General features: G+C 48.4%; 1 protein-coding gene across 10 annotated transcripts in view; it reads right to left on the bottom strand.

The window, feature by feature from the left end:
• The window catches only part of ARAP1 (ArfGAP with RhoGAP domain, ankyrin repeat and PH domain 1), a 437,360-nt gene that overhangs the window by 143,188 nt on the left and 274,323 nt on the right, over nt 1-19,849 (bottom strand). For all 10 annotated transcript variants that reach the window (XM_029602046.1, XM_029602051.1, XM_029602048.1 and 7 more), the window contains 3 exons: nt 15,942-16,077; nt 9,428-9,530; nt 285-480 (listed from right to left, as the gene is read on the bottom strand). In XM_029602046.1, coding sequence (XP_029457906.1) covers nt 285-480; nt 9,428-9,530; nt 15,942-16,077 — 435 coding nt within the window. The remainder of the gene's footprint in view (nt 1-284; nt 481-9,427; nt 9,531-15,941; nt 16,078-19,849) is intronic.

Raw genomic sequence — 19,849 nt, 5'->3', positions numbered from 1 at the left:
GCCACGAGGAACAGATCCTCATGAAGAGACTGGGACCATTTTCCTTTCCTGCAGACCCCTGTGATGGTATCACGGACCCCAGCCTGGGAACCGCTGCTCTGTGAGCCACATCACAGCAGGGCTCTGTACTCGGCAGATGGGCGAGAGATGGGGGAACGCCCTGGACAAGTTATCATTTCTGACCAGCAACCCACCCCAGTCAGGGCAGGTGTCCTGCACCCACCGTCACTGCGAGGGGAACAGGTTAGCATAGCTTAAACCAGACGCTCTTCCTGTACTCTTACACAGTTCCTGGAGTTTCTTCAGGTGGAACGCCTCCTCCTTCTCGCTGTCCTCGAAGCAGGCGTAGAGGGTGGACTGCACCAAGGCAAACCAGCCCACCGTGGCCCGCTGAAGGTTCAGCCCACCCTTGTACTGTAGTCGGCCGATCCTCTCATAGTCGTGGTCCAGGAGTTCCTCGGCCCGGTTGGATACGAATGACTGAAACGAGAGGAAAGGATCAGACCAAGGACATAGCCCAAAGTGGCTCCTCTCACCCCTTCTACATCCTAATTCAAGCAAACTACCCTGCGCAGACAGGGAATGAACCCAAGAAAAAGCGATCTTCAACACTGAAACTCGTGAACAGAAGAAAAAGCGATCTTCAACACTGAAACTCGTGAACAGAAGAAAAAGTTCAACTGCCACCTCATTTTTCTTAAGATGCATATCGTCACAAGAAGATTAAAAATCAATATAAACATAAGGTTATTAGGATTATTATCACATTTATAAACTGCCTCTCCCAATACGGATACAAAGCAATGAACAGATAAAACATAAGTAATAAAAACACGTGACGAGACATCTAAAAGTCAGTGGAGTCAGCATTAAAAAGGATCCAGTGGGCATGCCACAATCCCTTTTAGAAAAAACGATGCCCGGGCAGTACAGGCTGGTGGACTGACCCTTCCCGCCAGACACCTAACCCCACCACCCCCCGGCCTCATCGCTAACTCAGACTCATCCCCCACCGAAATGAATTCCCCATTCAAGTCCCCACCGTCTTTTCCCTCCCAAATCCCTCCCCAGCTACAATGTCATTTTTTATAAATACCCTACATAAGAAACAACCTATACAAGTTGCCATGTTACAATATTTATTTTAATCAAGTTACATTGATTATTTTATACAAGTTATCACGTTTTCCACATTACCCTGTTACAATGTAAAAAATGTTTCCATGTTACCTTTTTACAATGTAAAATAAGCAGTTCTGGTCTTATTTGTTTAGTTATATGTAAACCGATGTGATATCTCGATCGAATGTCGGTATATAAAAGCAATTAAATAAATAAAATAAATAAAAATAAATTTGCTAAAACAGCACCACGGGAGGAGTCACGGTGGATCATTCCAACAAACATAGGCCAATTGCAAAGGTATTCTCCGCGGGTAAACCCTGCAGGATTCTCCACAGGAGTTTATATGTGGGGAAGGCCCCTGTGAAAACCACCCTCTCCCCAGGTATTTAAAGGTTACCCATTACTTCAGGAGGTCAGGTCATTTGTTCATCCTCCTTAATGACCTGAAGAAAGGAGAAAGGGCCACAAAAGCCACATTGGCTAGATGGGTCCAAGAGGCTATTGCTTTAGCTTACATCTGAAAAGGTCTGGTCATGCCAGAGGGACTTAAGACAATTCACTCAGTCCATCCAGAGGAAATATGCAAGGCTGCTAGTTGGGTGTTGTTGCATACATTTTCCAAGCATTATAGACTGGATTTACGGGCCAGAGAGTCTGCCTCCTTTGGGGCAGGCATTCTGAATGCAGCTATAGCAGGCTCCCTCCCAGTTTAAGGGTGGCTTGGTCTGGATTGGTCTAGTAGGAAGATAACATTTAATTCTTATTTGCTAATTTTCTTTCCTTGAGTCCTATAACCTTCCTCGCAGTGTACATATCTTTATTCCTTCTCAGAGCCAAAATGGATTAAAGAAGTTTTCCTGCTTAGATGTTTTTTTCATTCATGTTTGGGGGATTTTTGGAGGATTTGGGTCAGTTGAGTCCAGTTTTGGTATCCCCCTGCTCAAGGGGGAAATGTTTATATTGTTAAAGTATTCTCAGTATACTGAGAAGCTGCAGGTGACTCCCCTATATGGGTTAAATCAAAACAGTTGTTCTCTGCCTCCATCTGCTGGTAGGGGGGGGGCGCACGAAACCGATGCATCTGGACTGGTCTGATGGGATGACAAGGAACAGATAATGAACTAAATATGATAAATGAGCAGCACTAAGTATCTGGTACGAGTTTCTTCCTCATTCTTCCATGCCTGCTGGCAAGAGGAACATGCTTCAGACGATGGCTTCCCCATCAACTTTGGCTAATAAAAAGCCAGTAAATGCATATTAAGCCCACTTGCTTGCAGCAGAAAAGTTAATGGCTTCAGGAGTTTTGAGCTTATGGCTTGAAGTGACCCCCTTCTTGCTTGCAAGCTACCAATAGAGCGTCAGTTTCACATCAAACGCACAAAAATCTAAGAACAGCCATATTGGATCCATCTCGCCCAGCATTTCCTCTACTCCGGGGTAGCAAGCAGTGGGTGCGAAAGACGCAGAGCGTGGTCTATCCTCTGTCCTTCCTTTCTGGTTTGCCGCTGCCAAGGGGTGCTCTGCATGGCTACCTACTGTATTTGATGGCCTATGTTCCCACTTATCACCATAAGCTGTCTTTTTATATTTCAGACAACAAACTCCTGTAGCAATTTGTTTCACTGAACTGTGAATTTTGTGACGTGGGACTTCCTTCTGCACCGCTGGGTAATTTCTCATATTTTGGGGCACAGAGAGTAACAGCTCCCTGTTTACTGTTACAGTAAGTACCCGGGCCCAAACCCAATGTGAAATTAAACATCTGCCGGCAAAAAACGAAGACCTGGAGGACAGAAAGGAGTCCAAAAACAGGGAGGCTGGTAGGTTAAGAAACTTAGGTATTGAATCCAGCTGATTTAAACTGAAATTCCGAGGGAACATCCAGTCCATAGGAAATAAAGAGCTGGACTCTACATTGTGTCCAAAGATGTCATTATTTATTTATTTAAAAACTTGTATATACAGATGTTCATAGACATATCACATCGGTTTACAGGTAACAGGGGAGTAATATTTGAACTGAGAGGGAAAGATAAAGTTACATGTAACAGGGATATAGATGAACTTGGGAGAGTAGGAGAAAATAAAGGGTCAAGTGACCTAGGAGAGGATTTTTCAAGAGAGAACAATAACTATATTACAATTGCTTGTAGATTTGGGGGGGAGGAGGAGTTAGAGGGGAATGTGACCAGGCGGAGGGAGATAATTCAAGTGTAGGCTTGTTCAAACAGCCAAGTTTTTAGCTTTTTTTTTAAGGTGGCAGTGCAGTGTTCCCTACATGTCAGAAGCTTCCTCTAGGGAAAGGAAAATTGGTTCTTACCTGCTAATTTTCATTCCTGCAGTAGCATGGATCAGTCCAGACTCCTGGGTTTATGCATCCCTGCCAGCAGATGGAGACAGAGAAAAGTTTACTGACACTGCTACATAATCCCTGGTGCCACCTGCACTTCCTCAGTACTGACCTGTACCCAAGCACAAAAAAACATTTAAACAACAAATTTAGAAAAACTTTTTCAACAAGTCTGTATTCCATACCATGAAAAAATTGTAGTCTGTATCAAGAAATCGCAGCTGAACGGATGACTCTCCACCTCCACAAATCGGGCGGGTTCTGGACTGATCTAGGAATGAAGATTAGCAGGTAAGAACCAATTTTCCTTTCGCTGTATGTACCCAGATCAGTCCAGACTCCTGGGATGTACCAAAGCTCCCTACTTAGGGTGGGACCTGGAGAGTCCTGCTCGCCAAATGACCGAGACTCTGGATCACCCACATCCAGACAATAGTGTCTTGCAAGGGTATGCAGTGACTTACAAGTCGCCACTCTACAAATTTCCTGCGGTGAAACCAACTGCGCCTCTGCTCATGAGGCCGCCTGAGAACGCGTAGAGTGCACCCTCAAACCTTCAATAGCTTCCCTGAGCCACCTTAATAGCCTCCTTGAGCCACTTCACAATGGTAGCCTTGGAAGCCTGGGTACCATTCTTTGAACCGCTCCATAAAACAAAGATTGTCTGACCTCCTAAAATCATTTGTTACCTTGAGATATCTCAACAAAGCCCTGCAGACATCCAAAAGCTTAAGCTCCTGCGCATGAGGCAAGTTAGAATCCAACTCCGGAAAAGCCGGAAGCTCCACAGTCTGATTCACATAAAACGCCAATACTACCTTCGGTAAAAACAAGGGCATCGTCCGCAAGGACACTCCTGAGTCCGAAATCTCTAGGAATGGATCACAGCAAGACAAAGCCTGAAACTCAAGAGATTCTCCTAGCTGTACATATGGCCACTAGAAAAACAACCTTTAGGGTCAAATCCTTAAGCGTCACTCTTGAAGAAGTTCAAAATGCGCCTCATACAAACCTTTAAGAACAAGATTAAGATTCCAGGATGGACAAACTCTCCTCACTGGAGGGCATAAATTCTTAGCCCCTTCCCTGAAGAAATCTAACCATATCAGGATGAAAAGACAGCATGCAACCTTCTACTTTACTTTGCCGGTAAGTCAGAGCTGCTGCCTGGATCCTAAGAGAGCTGAAAGCCAAGCCCTTGACCAAACCTTCCTGAAGAAAGGATAAAATCTGAGATACCAAAGACCATAAGGCCTGCACTCCATTAGCTACACACCAGGCCTCAAAAACTTTCCAGACCCACACATGACAATGAAGTAGATTTCTGTCTAGCCTGAAGAAGAGTAGCAATGGCCGGCTCTGGATATCCTCTGCACCTCAAACGCCACCTCTCAAAAGCCAAGCCACTAGACAAAAGCAATCGGCCTGGTCTGAAAAAATGGGGCCCTGACGAAGAAGGCATGGAAGATGACTGAAGTGGAATGGCCCATCCACTGCCAAGTTGACCAGATCTACGAACCATGGCCGATGTGGCCACTCTGGAGCTACCAACACCACTTTGCCCAGGTGTTTCTCTCTCTGATGCAACACCTTGCCTACCAGATGCCAAGATAAGAACATAAGAACAAGGAGGAAATACGTAAAGCAAAACCTACCGAGGCCAGGGTAGCACCAGAGCGTCGACTCCCTTGGTCCCCTACTCTCGTCTTCAACTGTAAAATTGCGCCACCTTCACATTGAGACAAGTCACCATTAGATCAACATGGGTATGGCTCTACCTTTCTTGGATGAGTTGCATCGCTGTCTCAGACAGCTTCCACTCCCCCGGATCTAGTAAATTGCAACTTAGAAAATCCGCTTGGATGTTTTCAATCCCTGTGATGTGTAATGCCGCTCTCTGATCCAAGTGTTGTTCCGCCCAAAGGATTAGCTCCCGAGTCTCCTGGGCCACCGCTTGACTCTTGGTTCCTCCCTGCCGATTGATGTAGGCTACAGTCATCACATTGTCTGACAAGACCCTCACCGACCAGCCTCGAACCAAAGGCAGAAATGCAAGTAATGCTAACCTCACTGCCCTGGTTTCTAAGCGATTGATAGACCAAGAGGCCAAGTGCCCTGGGCTGATTGCCATTGATATACTGCTCCCCTGACAGACTGCCACTGACATACTCTCCCCAGACAGACTGGCATCGGTAGTGAGAATTACCCAATCCAGGACGTCCAGATTGATACCACGAACTAGACTGGACATTAGTAGCCACCAAGACAGACTGTCCCATGCATAACCCTCGAGAGGCAAGGGCAGATGAAATTCCTCCAAGAGTGGATTCCTCTGCGCCAACAGTGCTCTCTGCAGTGGTCTCATAGGCGCATAGGCCCACGGTACCAATTCCAGCGTTGAAGCCATCAGGCCCAGAACCTGCAAATAATCCCAGACTCTGGGTACGTGCAAACTCAACAAGTGCTGGACTTGCAAACTCTCTCCTCCATTAGAAACACCTTGCCTTTCAGCGTGTCGAACTACACTTTCAGATAGTCGAGAGTCTAAGACGGAATCAGGTGGCTCTTTACTAAATTCACCACCCAGCCTAAAGATTCCAGAATATTTATTACCTTCTGCACCGAAATGCAACAATTGTCCTCCGCCTTGGCCCTGATGAGCCAGTCGTCCAAGTAAGGGTGCACTAACACTCCCTTGCACCTTAATGCCGACGCAACCACCACCATTACTTTGATGAATGTGCATGGTGCCATGGCCAATCCAAAAGGGAGAGCCTGAAACTGGAAATAGTCCCAGCACCATAAACCGCAGAAAATGCGGGTGATCCAGGTAAATGGAAATATGCAGGTATGCCTTTGTCAGATCCAAAGAAGCCAGAACCTATTCCTTGCATACTGCTGCAATTACCGACCTCAGGGTCTCATCCAAAATCGCAGGATCTTTAGCGCCACATTTACCCACTTCAAATCCAGAATCAGGCAGAAAGTGTCTTCCTTCTCTGGAATGATGAAGTAATTGGAATACCATCCTTCGTCCTGGGGAACTGGAATCACTGTCCCTAACCTCCACAACTGGTCTAACATCTCCCGTACCACCTGACGGTTTTTCAAAGATCTGCAGGGGGAGACTAGATATAAGTCATGAACAGGCCAAGTAAATTCTAACGTGTAACCGTCTCTTATTACGCTGAGGGCCCACTGATCCTGAGTGATTTTGGCCTACTCCCCGTAAAACTGTGCTAGATGATCCCCTATACAGGGAACAGCGGAATGGAACAGCCTTGCCTTATTATGAGGATTTAGCCCCTGTAGCCCCATCTCCTGTGGAAGCTCTGAAGGGTCTCCGGCCTCCTCGAAAGAACTGCACCCAGGACTGACCTCAAGGAGCAAACTGGGATGTCTCTCGCTGGACGAGACCTCCTACATCCTGAAAACGTGACCAAGACTGAAAGAACCACCTGCCCTTAGGCTTGTCCTCTGGCAACTTATGCACCTTTTTCTCTCCCAGATTTTTCATCAATTGTTCCAGGTTCTCTCCAAACAAAAGGCGTCACTTAAAGAGCAGAGACCCCAACTGGGACTTAGAGGACACATCCGCTGACCAGTTATGCAGCCATAACAACCGCCTGGCTAACACCGCAGAACCCATAATGTAAGACGAAGTCCTCACCAAGTTATACAAGGCATCAGCAGCGTAGGCCACCATTGCCTCTAAGTGCTCCGCCTGGTCTGCCTCTGCCTCGAAACCTGACTTCATCTGCCTGTCCTGAAGTTGCTGCACCCAACGCAGGCAAGTTCTTTGCATGAAACTGGAGCAGATGGCCACCCGCAAGCTCAGGGCCGACACCTCAAAAATCCTCTTGAGATGAATCTCCAGGTTTCAATCCTGCACATCCTTCAACGTTGTGGAACCTGCAACTGGGATAGTTGTCTTTTTTGTGACCGCTGCCATCGCAGCATCCATCTTTGGAAGGGCAAACAGCTCCAACATTTGCTCAGGCAAAGGATAAAGCTTCACCATCGTCCTCCCCACTGTTAAGCCGGCGTCAGGAGCTCCCCTCTCCCGATCCACCAGTTTCTTCACTGATTTATGATAGGGGAAGGCCCTCGCTGGACCCCTAAGCTAACCCAGAACCGGGTCCCCCTCTTCCCTTTCCAAGCCTTCCCGTGGAATCTTCAGCCCAAGCTCCTCCAGTTCCTGAGGAATCAAAGGTCCTAATTCCTCCCTAGGGAACAATCGGACCACCTTGGGGTCATCCCCCTCAGAATTCGGGACTTCTTCCAGATCGTTCCCCGGAACCATGCCAGCTATGTTTGGATCCCCCTGGTCCTGCGCCATCAAAACCCCTGGATCTTTGGGAGCACCCTCTGAAGTGACTGACTCATCAGAGTCCTTGCCAGCCAGAGCAGGACTTAGTAAGAGCTGAACCATGGAAGGCCTCTGTTTCCGGGACTGCTCAGGTCTACAACCCAAACTCAGACTCATAGGAGGAAAAGGCTGAGTCCCCAGCCCTGCCTGCTGAGCTAAATACGCTTCATGGAGGAGCAAAATAAAAACAGCTGAAAAGGGTCTGGGAGTAGTAGGAATATGATGGGAGCCAGCTATAGAGGAATCAGACACTGCAAAGTCCTCATCTATCCTTCTCTGCTTCCCCCGGAGCTCACACGGACCGGGGAAAGCGTCGGGGGACAATCTCTCCCCCCACCCCGTCAGTAGGCACGGCCAGTGTAGAATGATAATCCAAAATGGCCGCTGTTCCCATGCTGACGGAGAAGGAGGCCCCCGACCTGCTGCAAACCCCCAGCATGCAGGGAGAGCCTTTGCAGGAGAGCCGGTATACCGCCTACAACAGTTAGCCTCAATCCTTCCCTCCGTTGGCCTTTCTCCCTCAGAAACACATGCTGAACAGAGTACCAAGCGGCTCAAGTGCGCCAGAGCCATGCACCATTAAGCCACGGTGGGAAAATCCCTGCGCTGACTCTGCAAAAACTCGGGACAGGCAAAAGAAGCCCTTCACCCCTTACCGCCGCCTGCACAGAGAAGAGAGCCGTCCCTTACCTCGGCTCCTCTGGTTCCTGATCTAACTTCCTTTTTTTTTTTTTACTTTAATAAACTAAACTCAAAAACTTCCTCAGCATGGAAGACAGAGCTGTCCAGCACTACAGGAGGATCAGCCTGATTCAAAAAGAAGAGGCACACTGACAAAAACCAGCTGCCCTGAACCTACAGCCACCCAAGCAGCCTCATGAAGGGGAGGGATCTGGACCACTAGATTTACATCTATGGAGCGAGCGTATAAAAGAGTCGCTAACCCCCAGCTTGTCCACCTCAACAAGAGAGGGAAGGATCCACCAGGACCGAAAAACCCCCAGAGAGGAAGGCTGACAAAACTAAAATGCTCTCCAGACTGTAGAACTGCAGATTTTGCACCATCCACCATCTGCTGGAGACAGAGAAATACTGAGGGACTGCAGGTGGCACCAGGGATTATGTAGCAGTGTCAGTGAAACTTTCTCAGTCTCCATCTGCTGGCAGGGAGGCATCAATCCAGGAGTCTGGACTGATCCGGGTATGTACAGTGAATTACTTTTAAAGAAAGGGCATGGTAAGCCATAGTGAAACTTGATCATCCTTAAAGCAAAAGTTAGCCTTTCAAGCTGAAGTTCTGCCCAAGGTACTAACTTCCTAAGCTGACTAATGTACCTGATTTTCCACTGCAAAACATGGGCACTCTCCCCCAGTTTAACATCCTGCGTGGTATCAATGACTGCACAAGTACCAGAATATTCAATATCATCGAGCAGGAAGTTGTACATCAGAAAAATAACCTAAGTCAAAACTCTGGCCATGAATTTCAGAGGTAGCCCACTAGTATCTTTAACTTGACATAATGGCAGAGTTCTAGGGAGCTCTGGAGATCAGGAAGTGCTGGCGAGGATTCTTTTTACCTTGGCTATGGAACTGATCCACTCCCTTGCCTCTTCAGGATTATCCAGTCCAAAGAGGTACAGCCTCTCCGATTCAGTGTAGATTTCGAAAGTGCTCACAAACCTGAGATTGGAAAGGGATGTGAGAGAGAGAGAGAGGGGTTGAGGAAAGGGAAAAAGCCAAACCATGAGAAAGAGGGCACAAGGAGTGAGTCGGTTGACAGAGTGGGATAACCTCAATAATAACAATACAGAAATGCACATTATCAGTAACTAATTAAGGAGTTTCCATCGGTCTATGCAACCAGTCCGACTCGGTGAGGCATTACGGCCTCAGCACATTGATTAATCATCCACCTGCCTCACTAGCCAGTGATCGTGCAAGCACATGTGCAGAGGATGGCGTAACCTGATCAGATTTGCCTTTTGTTGTAGCTTCAAATCATTTGTCTCTTTTCTCGGTCACTGTGCTAGTGGACTGGCTGTTACACATATTGACCTGTCACGTGTTCGTGGGCCTGTGAGAGATCTGGGGGGGGGGAGGGGTCAGTTCCTGAGCCCAGACCCTGCTCTGCGGAGGCAGGGTGGCGCGGGATACCCTGACGCAACAATGTCACCGACTAACTGCCAGGGGGAGGCAGTGGGGGCAAAACCTGAACAGGAAAGCCTGGGAGATGCGAGGGGAAAAGCCATAGAAAAGCGGGCTCAAAGGCAAGGCAACAGGAAGTAAATTGGGCAGACTGGATGGGCCCTAGGGTCCTTCCCTGCCTTTAGATTCTGTTTCTTAATGAGGGCCGTTTTCTAAGCCATTGGCGTGGACACTGGCTGGAAGCGGATTTCCTCTCCGTGTGGCTAGACGCCCGGCTTTTAGCCACACTTAAAGGCAGCGTTCCTCGCGGTGGGGTGGGGGGAGGTGAAAAACCAACACATTTTCACATTCCCTTCTATTATTTCCCATGACAGAAGCACCCGCAGAAAAAAGCAAGGACAAACAATAAGTTCAAAGCAAAGGTCCGCGCGTGTAGTTTCGCTTTGAGACTCTGTGCAAAGACCACGGTTACGAAAATCCCCATGCAGACGGTCTGAACACTGGTTCTATGAGACTCCAAGACGCAAGCACAGGAACCCCAGAAGAGGAGGAGGGGGGGGGAGAGGGGAGACTTGACAGACATTCAGGTCACTCAGTGGGCATCCATAATGAGCCTAAGCAAACACCGCTTCACGGAGGGCGAGACGGCTGCGCGGAACAGGCGGGGAAGGGCAACACAATGATGGAATTAAGATGTGGCACAGACACAGACACGTCGATATTCAGCACTTAAGCCGGATACAGCACTTAAGCCGGATACAATTGGATTTATCCGGCTAATTGGTGCCGTGTGAATATTCGGCAGCATTAGGCGCAAGGCGGTGCTTCCATTAGGGAAACTGAGGCGGTCGCTTAGAGAGCGCCAAGATTTGGGGGGAGGCAAAATGCGGTCGGTATGATGTCTAGACTAGAGGGCTGTCCTACCACAGCCAATGCCGTCAAAGAAGGGAGCGCTGCGCCGGAGCCACTGAGGGAGGGGGTGAATGAACGAACGTTTGCCTAGGACGCCGAATATGCTTGCACCAGCCCTGATCCAGCAGCCGCCACTTAGCCAGATAACTATTTAGCCATTTAAACAGTTATCTGGCTACGTGGTGGGCCAGCTTAGTACCTGATTCACTAAGGGTTTTTCCCATAGACACAAAATGGGAGAAAAAACTTAGTGAATCTGGCCCTTAGATGGATTAACACCGGTATTCAGCCTTAAAGTGGCCAACCCCTAGATTCATCAAAGCGTTAAGAAAAAGGGGTGTGTTTAGGGAAAATTTAGAATTATCCAACCACGCGGTAACTAACCGCTTCGCATTCGTGGTGCGGTAAACTTAGTGCACCCTGCGATGATCCCCATTTTTCACATCTTACAGATGTGGGGATAGTCTCTCTCTCTCTTGTAATAGAGAGAGACTATATACAAGGCCTTCATAGTAGTGAAATATTTATCTCTCTCTAGGAGGGCCATCTACCTCACCTCCGCCTAGGAGATTTATTTATTTAATTTATTTAACATATTTATATACCGTTTTACCAATCAAGGATTGAACAAAGCGGTTTACAGCCATAAAAATAAAATCAAATAATAAATTCAGATAAAAATAAAATATAAAGATAGAATAAAAATACAAATAATATCATGATCAATAAAATTAAAATCTGTAAAAGAATAGGACTAACTATTACGTTATAAAAACAAAGAAAGAGAACTTAAAGAATTAACATAAGAAGCCTAAAATGAATAAATATTACAAACGGCTGAATTTCCTAAGTTGATCCACTATTGTACCTGTTCTAAACTCCCAAAAGCTTCCTTGAACAAATAGGTTTTTAAAGCTCTTTTAAACTCCTTTCTATTATGAGATGGCCCTCCTAGAGAGATATAAATACTTCACTACTATGCAAGCCTTGTAGATTCTCATTCTCTCTCTCTCCTCAGAATGCAATTCAAAAAATGTATCTTTAACTGCATTATGGCCATTTCGGGCAAATCACACAGCCTAATGCCAGGAAAAAAGGTGTAGTTATTCCCGGCGTTAAAAAACTGTGCAATAGCATGCGATACGCTATCACACTGTGCGATATTGCCCCTCATTTAACTAAATCCTGCCCCTTCAAAAAATTTGAGATTCATGCTGTGCATTATTGTTCATAACACATGCGTTAATGCGTTATCGCATGAGTTCCCTGTACGTACCTGGATCAGTCCAGACAGTGGGTTGTGTCCTCCTTCCAGCAGATGGAGTCAGAGCAAAAACAGTAAGGACGGCCCCCTAATAGATTGGAGCGACCTCTGCGTCCGTTCAGTATTTCTCTGACTCCAACAGATGAAAGGTGGCACCTGTGGTTCCCCAGTATTCATGGACAGAATATAATTCCATGGAGTTTATTTTTCTCCTTCACAATGCTTATTTAGCAAGGCTCTCACATAAGCAGAACGCTATTTCAGCTCCTTCTCCTCCCAAGATCATCAGGCTCGAGGGGATCGGGGATTCTTCAGCTCTTTCTCATCCAGCAGGAGCACCACCAGGATCGGGATTAGAAATCCCTTCAGAATCAGGAACAGGACCCAGTGTCCCAGGAGCAGAGGCCCCACAATTGCCAGGGGTTCCTCAGGGGTCCTCTCGGGTCCGGGTGGTTTCCCATCCCAGAGTCCCCTCCTCCTCAGGACCCTCTCTTGATCCGGACCTGGATGATCCGGCTCCATACCTTCAAATGGAAGGAGATGATCCCCAGGTCTTACGGCTATTTCAGAGGGATGAGTTAGATCTGCTAATCCCTCATGTCCTAGAAGAATTGGATATCGAGGCCCCGCAAAACCCTGCAGGTCCCAGTACGACGGGGAGGAAGGGGGATCTTGTTTTGGCGGGCCTCCGCCCACCAGTGAAAACTTTTCCGTTTCACCCCATGTTACTTCAGTTGTTGTCAAGAGAGTGGAATGCTCCTGATGGTTCTCTCAGGATCGGCAGAGCGATGGACAAGCTGTATCCGCTCCCAGAAGAATCTTTGGATTTTCTCAAGGTCCCCAAAGTTGATGCTTCAGTGTCCGCGATCACGAAGAGAACAACTATCGCGGTCACTGGGGCGCTGCTCTGAGAGACACTCAGGACCGTAAGCTCGAGGTGTACTTGAAGAGAATCTTTGAAGTCTCTGCTCTGGGTGTCAGAGCAGCTGTCTGTAGCTCCCTCATGCAACGAGCAGGTCTCCGATGTTAACAACAACTGCTAAGCGCACAAGAACCTCCTCCAGACGAGGCACAGCAAACGGATCGCCTGGAGGCTATAATAGCTTATGGGGCAGATGCTCTGTATGATCTACTCCGAGTCCTGGCCAAATCCATGGTCTCTGCGGCAACACTTGGATCCAGGGGAATGGGAGCTCTCCGGAGAAGCGATGGAGCTGCTCGTTCGACGATGGGATCTCCCCATCTAGACCTGATAGCAATGCTCCAGAATGCGAAAGCCCCACGCTTCTTCAGTCGCAGAAGAGAACACGGCGCAGAGGGAGTGGATGCCCTGGTCCTTCCGTGGCCACGAAACATCCTGCTCTTCGTGTTTCCACAATGGCCGCTGGTAGGGAAGGTGCTTCAGAGAATAGATCTCCACCAAGGTCCGGTAATCCTCTTGGCGCCGGAGTGGCCTCGACGACCGTGGTTCGCAGACTTGGTCAACATGGCAGTAGACGGTCCCCTTCGGCTGGGACATCTGCCGAACCTCCTACAACAAGGACCGGTATTTTTCGACCAGGCAGATCGCTTCTGTCTTGCAGCCTGGCTTTTGAACGGCGCAGGTTGAGAAGGCGCGGTTATCCGGATGAGGTCATTTCCACCCTCCTTCAAGCTAGGAAAACCTCTACATCCATTGCATATGTCCGTGTCTGGAATGTTTTTGATGCCTGGTGTGTCTCCATGCATGTGTCTCCACATCACGCTTCCATTGCCAACATCCTCTCCTTCCTGCAGCGAGGCTTGGAGAAAGGCCTGGCCTACAATTCTCTGAGGGTCCAAGTGGCGGCCCTCGGGGCCCTTGTGCGTCATCTAGATGGAGTACGTCTTTCTTCCCATCCTGACATAGTTTGGTTCCTGCGGGGTGTAAAACATGTCAAGCCTTCAGTTCACTCCTTGTGTCCATCTTGGAGTCTGAATTTGGTCCTCCGGATTCTATGCAGTTCACCGTTCGATCCTCTCACCAGAGCTACTCTTAAAGATCTCAAGCTCAAGATAGTGTCCCTGGTAGCCATTTGCTCTGCTCGCAGGATCTTGGAAATCCAAGCTCTGTCGCGCAGGGAGCCCTACCTCCACATCACAGATTCAGGGGTTTCCTTGCACACGGTACTATCCTTCCTGCCTAAGATGGTTTCCGCTTTTCATGTGAATCAGTCGGTGGAACTTCCATCCTTCCCGGACGATAGTCCCAGAGAGCTTCGGAGACTTGATGTCAAGTGAGTCCTCATACGCTATTTGGAAGCTACTAATGATTTTCGATTAACGGACCACCTCTTTTGTGCTCTGGGACGGGCCCAAGAGAGGCTACAGGGCTTCCAAAACCACCAATGCGCGATGGTTAAAGGAAGCATTATTCCTTACCTGCTAATTTTCGTTCCTATAGTACCACGGATCAGTCCAAACAGTGGGTTGTCCCCCTTCCAGCAGATGGAGTCAGAGCAAAAACTGTAAGGATGGCCCCCTAATAGGTTGGAACGCCCTCTGCGTCCCTTCAGTATAAAGAATATCAGAGCCAGAAAATGCACATGGTATAGATCAACTAACACATCAACTAGAAAAACTGTAAACGTGTAACTCTTAGAACTTGCAAAATGAACTGTTAGACAGACACAGAAATAAGCAGTCAAGCTGGGCCCAATCCCTATCGCATAAATTCTTAGGGAGGGTGTCTGGACTGATCCGTGGTACTACAGGAACAAAAATTACCAGGTAAGGAATAATTTTCTTTTCCCTGTACGTACCTGGATCAGTCCAGACAGTGGGATGTACCAAAGCTTCCCTAAGTAGGGTGGGCCCTGGATAGCCCAGCTCGAATGACTTGAGTATCTAACGAGCCAAACCCGGGAGTGTGGACATGCAAGCAATAGTGCCATGTAAAAGTGTGCAATGATTTCCAGGTAGCTGCTCTGCAGATCTCATGCGGAGAAACCGCCTGGCTTTCTGCCCAGGAGGCTGCTTGAGCCCGAAGTGAATGAGCCTTGATGCCCTCCGGAGGAGCATGGCCAGCACCAATGTATGCGGAAGAGATTTTTCTTATAACGCTATAACACATTTTGATGAATGACCCTGTAAGTTAGTTGGATAAGTTAAACCAGATATTGAGCAGGTCTAAAGTTAGCTGGATAAACCTATCCGGCTAACCTTTAGATAGCTAGGTATATTCAGTGGTGAGGCAGTGCTGCTGAATATCCCGGCTAACTATCTCAGCTGCACTGTGATTGAATATTTACCTCAGAGCATCCCCAGTTGCAGAGAAGTGAAAGGAAAGCCAGAGATCTGAAGTTAGGAGGGTCTGTGAGATTGCACCAGGAAGTGAGCTGGGCAGATGAGGGCCAGATTTTATGTTCAATGTGACCTGTAATGTAATACTTCAGAAAAGTACATACTGATACCACACAGCTACCTCTTTTGTGGCTGTGTGGCTAGAGGATAGGAATAAATAAAAAAGCTTAACTGACACGGAGCAGCAGTTACTACCCTTACGAGAAACATGGGGGTAACCTGCACGGAGTGGCAGATACTACCTTGGGAAGCTTGCTGGGCAGACTAGATGGACCATTTTGGTCTTTTTCTGCCGTCATTACTATGTTACTATATGTGTGGAACTCCATGCTAATAATTTTGATGTCTTATCTGTATGAGGGCTTCAAAAGCAAGGAAGGGGGATGAAGGTAGTTTTTCTCAGTACCAAGGAACATTCTGGGAACCCATGGGGCATCTTAGGGGCTCACCCGTGGGTGTCTGGTGGGTTGATCGCCAGGCACACAATTTCTGTCATCTTGATCTCTCCATTGGGCGCAGAGTTGCGGTCGCTCTCGTAGTAGCTGAGGACTCCGTCATTGAGAACGCACCACCGCCGACTGAATTCTAAAAGAGACAGGAGACAAAGCACAGCTGTATCCTTACCGCTGCTGGATGGCGTGTGCGAGGCGGGGACCAGAGGCAGACCCGGCTCGGAGGTCGGGAGCCTGGGGGAACATCACAGTTTAATAAGGCCAAGAAGAACACAGCAAATCAAAAACAGGCACCAAGAAGAGCAATGGACTGACAGACGGAAGCCAGTGAGAAGGCCGTCTTGGGTTCTAAGCGTCAACGTTTGATGCTAATAATGAAATAAGCGTCAGCTAATAAGCTGTAGGTGCTATCGACCTTCTTTTTGGACTTTGTTCATTTGTGAAGTGGCTCATTTTATACTGGCCTGTTGAAGGCTGGTCACAGATGTATGACGTCCAATAAAAAGATCTCACCTACAGTTTGTTTGCTGACCCTTCTACATATTCAAATGCACCAACAAGGCAACCACACTACTGCACCTAAGAATGATAATTTAGATGAAATCATTAGACCTGACAGTACGCCATACTACTTCGGAACACAGCGTTATGGACTCTGGGATCCTCAGCTTGATTCCTCTCTGACACCAAGCAGGCCACGTTACCTCACTGTGCTCAGAGACTGTAAATTCTTTTGGAGCTCTGTAGATAACCCAAAGGTCGATATTCCAAAAATGCAGAGCTCTTAAATTTAGGGTGCTAAGTTAGGGGCCTCAGCTGATAATTTACTTAAATTTAGGCCTACTATCCATTTTCCTAGCTTTAGCATGCTCTAGTTAGGTGCCCAATGCCAAAAACCCATGCTAAGCTCCTAAATTTTCACTCTTCCTAACTCCACCCTACAGACATGCACTTTTTAGGCTCCTAAATTTAGAGGAACGGTGCAACCAGGGACCAAAATGTAGGCATTCAGGAGTCTGGACTGATCCGGGTATGTACAGGGAATACCAGCTTTTATTGAAACAGGAGGCCAACATGCTTTACAAGTCAGTGCATGCAGCCACCTTTGAGACGGATCTGTATGGCGGCTTTGAAAGAAGAGAGGGACCAGTTTATTACTCAAAGTTTCTAGTGGTAATCACCCGATTACAGTGGGGCAGACAGAGGAAAACCTGCAATCAAAGGTCTCCATATCTCATCTTTCGAATACTTTCACAGGAACTAGAAAATCATTAGACCTGACAGTCTAATCATTAGACCTGACAGTTTCAGCTTCTCGCCGAAACCTTTTCATGCTGTAGACCCAGGGTTGCCGACAGGGGGGGGGGTCCAACGGTAAAGGTAAACATGGACTCTTAAGCCCATACATGGCAAGCCCATTTCCAAAGACAAGGCATCCGCATGTGCCGTGCATGACTATCGCACTGCTAATGCAACCAACAGGACATGCGCACCCTTACATGAATCCAAATGATGGCCTAAGTCATGTGTGGTAGTGGCACGCCTGCTACCTGCGTATTTTTGAAAAATAATTTTAGGTATGTGAATTGTTTTCAAACACATCTACAAAAGGCCACCTCCCTCTGACCCTGCCTCAAAAGCTTCTTACACACACCCACCTACCCGGATCCGGCTGACACAGGACGCAAGTCTTTGAAAATTTATCTCAGAAGGCAGAGAACTCCTCTCTCACCTGACCTAGAAATGAGGCCGGAGATAGGGAGAGAGAATGAGACAGAGAGAAGGAAAAAGGAGAGAGAAGGAGGTACAGAAAGGGAGGGGAGATAGGGAGGAGGAAAATGAGGGAGGAAGTGTAATCCTGAAGAGAATTTTATCTAGGCTGCCCTTCATGGCAAGCTGTGTACCTGACTAGCATTAAGGAAAATTAGTTTCTTACCTGATAATTTTCGTTCCTGTAGTACCAAGGATCAGTCCAGGACACCTGGGTTGTGACTCCGCACCAGTAGATGGAGACAGACTAAAACTTGTGGGCGGAGCCATATATGCCCCTCTGCCAGTCACAGCCCCTCAGTCATACGTAATGTCAAAGTAGAAAACACAACCAGAGAACTAAAACCAAAACTAGCTATAAACCGCTAATAGAACGGGGAAAGAAACACCCCTTCAGGAAACGTACTCTCCCACCGAGAGAGCGAAACAAGCGGACAAGATTAACCCAGAATAGTGAGTGGACTCTCCGTTACTTCAGCGAAGCCCTGCGGGCGGGATCCTGGACTGATCCTTGGTACTACAGGAACGAAAATTATCAGGTAAGAAACTAATTTTCCTTTCCCTGTACGTACCAGGATCAGTCCAGGACACCTGGGATGTACCAGAGCCAACTTACCGAGGGTGGGAAGCAGAGAGTCCCGCTCGGAGTACCCTCTCTCCAAATCTCCCGGAATCGGTAGCCCGGACATCCAACCGGTAATGCCGGATAAAGTTATGCAACGACTTCCAGGTAGCCGCCCTGCAAATCTATTGAGGCTACACCTGAGAAGCTTCCGCCCAAGACGCAGCTGGAGAGCGAGTCGAGGGAGCTCGAAGACCCACGGGAAATGGTTTACCCCCGCACCAAGTACGCCGAACCAATGGCCTCCTTGAGCCAACGGGCAATCGTCGTGCGGGACGCTGCAACTCCTTTCTTTGGACCAGAAAACAAAACAAACAGATGATCTGTGACCCGAAATGGATAAGTGACCTCCAGACAGCGAAGGAGGGATCTCCGCACGTCAAACTTCCGTAACTCTCACGCTTCTGGATCAGAGGGCACCCCGACCGCGAAAGCGGACAGCTCAACCGATTGAAAAACATGGAAGGCCGACACCCCTTTCGGCAGGAAGGAAGGAACCGTCCGCAATGGAAGGCCGACACCCCTTTCGGCAGGAAGGAAGGAACCGTCCGCAAATAAACTCCGGAATCGGAAATACGCAAGAAGGGTTCCCTACAGGACAAAGCCTGTAACTCCGAAACACGCCGTGCCGAAGCAATCGCCACCAAGAACACCGTCTTTAACGTGAGAACCTGAATATTTAAGCGGTTCAAGGGTTCAAACAGCGCCGTGCATAAAGCGGAGAGAACCGAATGGAGGATCCAAGCCGGACAGGGGAGACGCAATGGAGGACGAAGGTGCTTAGCTCCCCGAAGGAAACGGGAGATATCCGGGTGAAGAGCCAGGAAAGTACCACGGACCTTACCTCGCAAACAACCAATCGCCGCCACTTGGACCCGTAGAGAACTGCAAGCCAGACCTTTGGCAAGACCTGCCTGGAGGAACGCCAGAATGTCGGAGACAGAAGCCGCAGTAGGGACCACCCCACGCTGCACGCACCATTCCTCAAAATCCACCCAGACATGGACATAAGCCAGGGACGTCGCCTGTTTCCTGGAACGTAGCAACGTGGCTACCACCGCATCTGAGTAACCTTTTCTCTTCAGCCGCTTCCTCGCAAACCCATGCCGCGAGACAGAAGTGATCCGCATTCTCCAAACAGACGGGGCCCCGATGGAGTAGACCCGCCATTCCCTGGAGCTGAAGGGGTGCCGCCACTGTGAGCTGGACGAAGTCTGCGAACCATGGCCGGCGCGGCCACTCCGGTGCCACCAGGATCACGTTGGCTGGGTGCAACTCTATGCGCCGCAGAATCTTGCCGATCATCGGCCACGGGGGAACCACGTACAGCAGAACATCCGTCGGCCCGGGGAGCGCCAACGCATCGACGCCTTCTGCCCCCCTTTCTCGACTTCGACTGAAACATCGCGGAGCCTTCGCGTTGTGCCATGTGTCCATCAGATCCATGTGGGGCACTCCCTATGTTTCGCAAATGAGAAGAAACGCTTCGTCCGCCAGCTCCCACTCTCCGGGA

This window comes from Rhinatrema bivittatum, chromosome 5, assembly GCF_901001135.1.
Source record: "Rhinatrema bivittatum chromosome 5, aRhiBiv1.1, whole genome shotgun sequence".
Lineage (NCBI taxonomy): Eukaryota > Metazoa > Chordata > Amphibia > Gymnophiona > Rhinatrematidae > Rhinatrema > Rhinatrema bivittatum.
Note: the sequence above shows the minus strand (reverse complement) of the source record. Positions and strands in the feature narration are given on the sequence as shown.